The 4,882-nt window shown below is 56.8% G+C and overlaps 2 protein-coding genes across 2 annotated transcripts; both read left to right on the plus strand.

Annotated features, from left to right (window-relative positions):
* Nucleotides 1-303: 303 nt before the first annotated feature.
* Nucleotides 304-1,020, plus strand: SPRG_16100 (TKL/DICTY5 protein kinase; the record flags this gene model as incomplete). The annotated part of the gene is made up of 1 exon (XM_012355346.1): nt 304-1,020. One exon carries the CDS (start codon nt 304-306, stop codon nt 1,018-1,020), a length of 717 nt encoding a protein of 238 aa, XP_012210736.1.
* Nucleotides 1,021-2,279: 1,259 nt separating this feature from the next.
* SPRG_16101 (hypothetical protein) lies at nt 2,280-4,670 on the plus strand (the record flags this gene model as incomplete). The annotated part of the gene is made up of 7 exons (XM_012355347.1): nt 2,280-2,675; nt 2,726-3,239; nt 3,284-3,815; nt 3,866-4,038; nt 4,091-4,232; nt 4,284-4,592; nt 4,661-4,670. The coding sequence occupies 7 exons, from the start codon at nt 2,280-2,282 to the stop codon at nt 4,668-4,670; spliced, it is 2,076 nt and encodes a 691-aa protein (XP_012210737.1).
* Between the last annotated feature and the right edge of the window lie 212 nt (nt 4,671-4,882).

The raw sequence follows: 4,882 nt of genomic DNA on the forward strand, positions 1-4,882 counted from the left end.
AAAACGACAATGGGAAAATGACCTAAATATCGGCCAAGGATATTCAACGGGACGAGAACCATGTGCTCGGCACCGGCGCAGTCGGCAAGGTCGTGCGCGGCACGTTCCAAGCGCGGGCCGTTGCCGTGAAAGCGTCCAAAGATCGGTTTGCCCACGAGGTGGCGATCCTTCGCGACGAAATCAACCTCACGCGCGAGTACACGATGGGCGTTGCTGCATCTCACCCCAAAATGCGTAGGTGTCGGTCGCCGTACGTCTTGCACCTCCCTCGCTGCTGTGGACGTCGATTCCAAGAATCCGCAGATGGTGCTGGAGCTCATGGACTACGGCAATCTCTTCCAGTACCTCCGCAAGAAGCGCGAGGGCGAGCCCGTGGCAATGAGACTCACGACGATGCAAGTGGCGTGGGTGCTTGCGAATGCGCTCGCCGACATCCACGCGAAAGGTGTCATCCACCGCGACGTCAAGAGCCTCAACGTGCTGCTTTCATTGACGCACGGCGTCAAGCTCGGTGACTTTGGCACCGCGTGCACCGTTGATGGGCTCATGACCGGCAACATCGGGTCGCAGCTCTGGATGGCGCCAGAAGTGTTTTGCGACTACGACAAGAATCCCGACGGAGACCGCGCGTACACGACGGCCGCCGACATCTTTTCGTTCGGCGTCGTCGTCGCCGAAGTGCACAATTGCAACGAGCCATACGCGGGCGAAGGCAACGTAGCCGACGTTATTGGCATGGTGCGCGCCGGCCGCCTCCGCCCCACGTTGCAACCCAAGTGCCCAGCCTCGCTACGCAAGCTCGTCGACGCCTGCGTGGCCTACGATCCGACGAAGCGACCGACGGCCAAATCGATCGTGCGGTACCTTGCCAAGCACATGTTGGACATCGCAGACGAAACCGATCGGGATGCCTTTGACGATACAGTCAAAGACGACGAGGACGACCTGGCGCCCGAGCCTATCGTTATGAACATGTCCTTGAAAGAGGCTCTTCCCACGATCGCCGAGGCAGAGCCGTAGCTTCGCGTAGTGCCCTTTAACTACCAACTTTGAAACGACCAGGATGTAGTCGACGCTGTATCAATTCCGCACGTTGGTATAAAAAGAGGGCAGCCGAAGCTGCATCACATCGTCTGGTTCCACGAAGCCTTGATAGACGCATCCATGAGAAGAGCCGTGGGTGCTGTGGCACGTGCGTGCTGTGTGCAAATTGGTTTTGGATTGCGCTACACATCTGCTATCATCACGCAAGGCAGCGGTACGCCCGCGTACTTCAAGCATAAATGATACGTCAGACGTCAGACCGGTCAATTGCCTAGGCACGTACTAGTACCGGTATGCTATGGCTGGCGGATCCGGCGCAGGATGAGAATCGCTGGTCGTGTCCGTCCAGCCGACAATTACAGCCGATTGGCTCCATCTAGTATCCGTACATGGTTAGGGTAATGCAGTTCTGAGTGTACCAAATGCGCGTCGTCTCATACCAAGGCTACGTCAAGAAGATGCAGTGCGTAGCGCTACAGTAAGATGGTGGCCGAGAGGGCTTCGTCCAGCTTGGAAGGGCAGCGAAAGATACCGTGTAGGCTAATATCGCCTTTCCTGGCATGCACACACTATTTCTAGGATCCCTTAATGTCTCGTCGGTTGAAATATACTATACTAGTATGGCTTTCAAGTACGCGGTCTACGAGGTGAAAACTGCGATCGCGGTCCTTGGTGCGATTTGTACAGTCGAGTGCGTGCCGACACGAAGGCCCCACTCAGTCGTGCGATGTTGTGGTCTAGAACAACATATGGAAATGAGGACGCCATGCGAAACCAGTAGCAACCGTTAGTATTCCAACCGGAGAGATGCAGAACCGGCTCGACGACCGTTTCGGCCGTCCGTTCGGACTTGTCTCGTATCCAACCGCGACGCGCCATTCCAACCCCTCGGCTAGGAATGACCGCTCGGTGCCGTGTTCGTGTTGCTACAGAGAGCATCGCCGATGCCCATGCACCATTGTGGATCTCACTGGACGTTCCAACTCGATGCAGGACATACAATGGTGTTATGCTCTTGTGCAAGTCAACGAGTACCTTTGGCTGCAATTTTAGACGGTGTACGAGGGCCAGCGTTTCAAATCCGATCCCTTTGCACCGTAATGATGAGTATTGATTTCGCACGTTGTCTGCGAAGAGAAAAACTCTTGGGTGCGATGGGTTCATCGGTTCTGTGTACATAACGTGCATACACTGACAAAGTTAGTTGTCGATGCCCACTTGTGATTTCGACTCCAATGTGCTACTGCTTCCGACTTGCATTTCTAACATTCGTCGCGCTCGCGCTCGATCAAAACGACCCGTCGCTGCCCACCAAGTCGGGTGTCAAGACATGGGTCGACGTTGAGACGCCGGTCGAGTTTCACACCATGACAAGTTCTCGAGGCGATCCGTGGGACTTGATCATGAGCGACGAGTTCAACTTGGATGGGCGCAATTTTACCGCCGGCCACGACCATCTCTGGGTTGCTCTTGACATTCCCGACGGCGTCAACCGCGCCGTGGGCGTCTACACCCCGGAGAATGCGCTCACTCTCGACGGTACGCTTCAGATCCGCGTCGACGCGACCGAGACCAACGTCACGTACTACAACGTGTGGTCGGATGCGCCGTCGTGGACGACAAAGACGATGGTACATATTGTCTATATAGCAATGGTGCATGCAACTAATATGCCGACTAGTACTACCGCGCGGCCATGATGCAGACATGGAACAAGTTTTGCATCCAAGGCGGGTTTGTCGAGATTGCAGCCAAGATGCCCGGTGCAACCCATGTGTCGATGAACCCCCACGTGATGGGAAAACGCTGGGACCACCAACTGCAGCGCGATGTGCCCGTCAAGCCGCTCGACCGCATCCCCGACATCGGGTTCTACCCGACATGGCCGGGTCTCTGGATGATGGGCAACCTTGGCCGCGCGCTCTTTGCGGCTTCCACCAACCGCGTCTGGCCGTGGTCGTACAACGAGTGCGACGAACGTTACCGGACGTCCCAGCGCATTAGCGCCTGCGACCCTAACCCCGGCTACGGCTTGCACCCAAACATGGGTCGCGGGTCGCCCGAGATTGACATTCTCGAAGGCGGCGGCAGCGACATCTCGTCGTCGCTGCAGCTAGCGCCGGGGATGCCCGACGAGTACCGTCTCGTCGAGGCAACCATGACGTACGAGGCAACGACGAACGTCGACTCGAAAGGTAAAGCACGTAGTGGGACAGTTGGTTCAGAGTGAGCTACATAGGCCGACACGGCGTCGGGTACACGGCGTGCTACTACAACAAGAACTGCTTGACGCCCGGTGCCAACATGGCCGACATTCCGACGTCGGCGTTTGCGGCCCGCGGACACAAGTCGTGGTACCAATTCCTTCGATACGCCGCCAACAGCCGATGTGCACCGGACGCGACCCAAAAACAAGCGTGGGCGTCAGTCGCCGCGGCGCAGAATGGCACGATCGAGGACAACCAGTTTGACATCAAGACCATCAGCTCGGGCCGCGATTTGCATGCCGACCTCGGTTTGATTGACGGCAAGGGTCCGCTGCACTGGGGCATCAACTACAACGGCACGTGCTTTCCGATTGCCAACGGCTACAAGGGCAAGTTTCTCTGTGACCGCGACAGCCAAAACCCCAAGTGCGAGACGCCACGCCTGGAGATTCAGACGCCGACGTCGATGATGGAGCCGTTCGAGTACCAAATGGACGCCATTTCGTCCAACTGGCCCATCAGCTACGAAGCGTACACGTCGTTCTACAAGTACCAGCTCGAGTGGTACATATCGTCTCTTTCTTGGATGACAATATCGTTACGGGTTCAACTAGGGTCACGGGCGATGATGGTTACGTCCGTTGGATGCTCGACAAGGCGCCGATCTTTGAAATCCCAGCGTCAGCGCTCACGTCACCGCCCCAGGGCACGCCTCGCAACCCCAAGAAGATTATGTTTGAAGAGCCGAGCTACTTTATCTTCAACGTAGCCATGTCAGCGGCGTGGGGTACGGAGCATGTTGCTGCGGCCATCGTTGATTGCTAATGCAAATACTCTAGGAGCGATACCCCCGAACGTGAAAGTGGGTGGCTGCCGGGGCAACGCAACCCACCCAGCGCCGGGAACATACGACTACAACGCGACCCAGAACATTTGCGACGCATTCCCGATGTTTATGGAAGTGGACTACATCCGTGTCTGGTACGACAACTGCACTACTGCCCAAGCTATCTTTTATGTTGTTGGGTGCAGGCAAGACACAACTACCATGAGCTACGGGTGCGACCCGGCGTCGCACCCAACGAAGGAGTTCATCAAGGCGCACATCACCAACTACACGGACCCACGCAACCACGATATTGTCGTTGCTGGCGGTGCGTCATGCAACTCGAACGACGACTGCACTGCCGTCGCCAGTGTCACGGGGATGTGTGTGGGGCACCGGTGTCAGTGCGTCAGCGTCTGGACGGGACCTCGATGCACCAAGTACGACCTCGACACGGTGACGTACGGACCGTCGGCGGCCTCCATCACCGGAGTCCTCGCTGCCGTTGCCGTTGCGTCCGTCGGAGCTCGAATGTGGCGCCGTCGTCACGACCACGTCGTTCTTCAAAACTATGAGAACGAAGTGCGGCGTGAAAAACGCAGCTCATGCTCCGCCGTTGACGCCGACGTTGTTGTTGAAATGGGTCAATTTATTTTAATGAGCAGAGCTCGCTGGAAGAAATTGTCTCATCTAGGTCTGTTGTTGGAGCAGCTGCTTACGTCATCATGTGTTCTGGGTGACACTTGCGGAGGTGGCCTTGACGACCCATCTGGTTTCGGCCCTGTTCGGATACATCGCGCGACGC

The sequence above is a fragment of the Saprolegnia parasitica genome, assembly GCF_000151545.1.
Source record: "Saprolegnia parasitica CBS 223.65 unplaced genomic scaffold supercont2.232, whole genome shotgun sequence".
Lineage (NCBI taxonomy): Eukaryota > Oomycota > Saprolegniomycetes > Saprolegniales > Saprolegniaceae > Saprolegnia > Saprolegnia parasitica.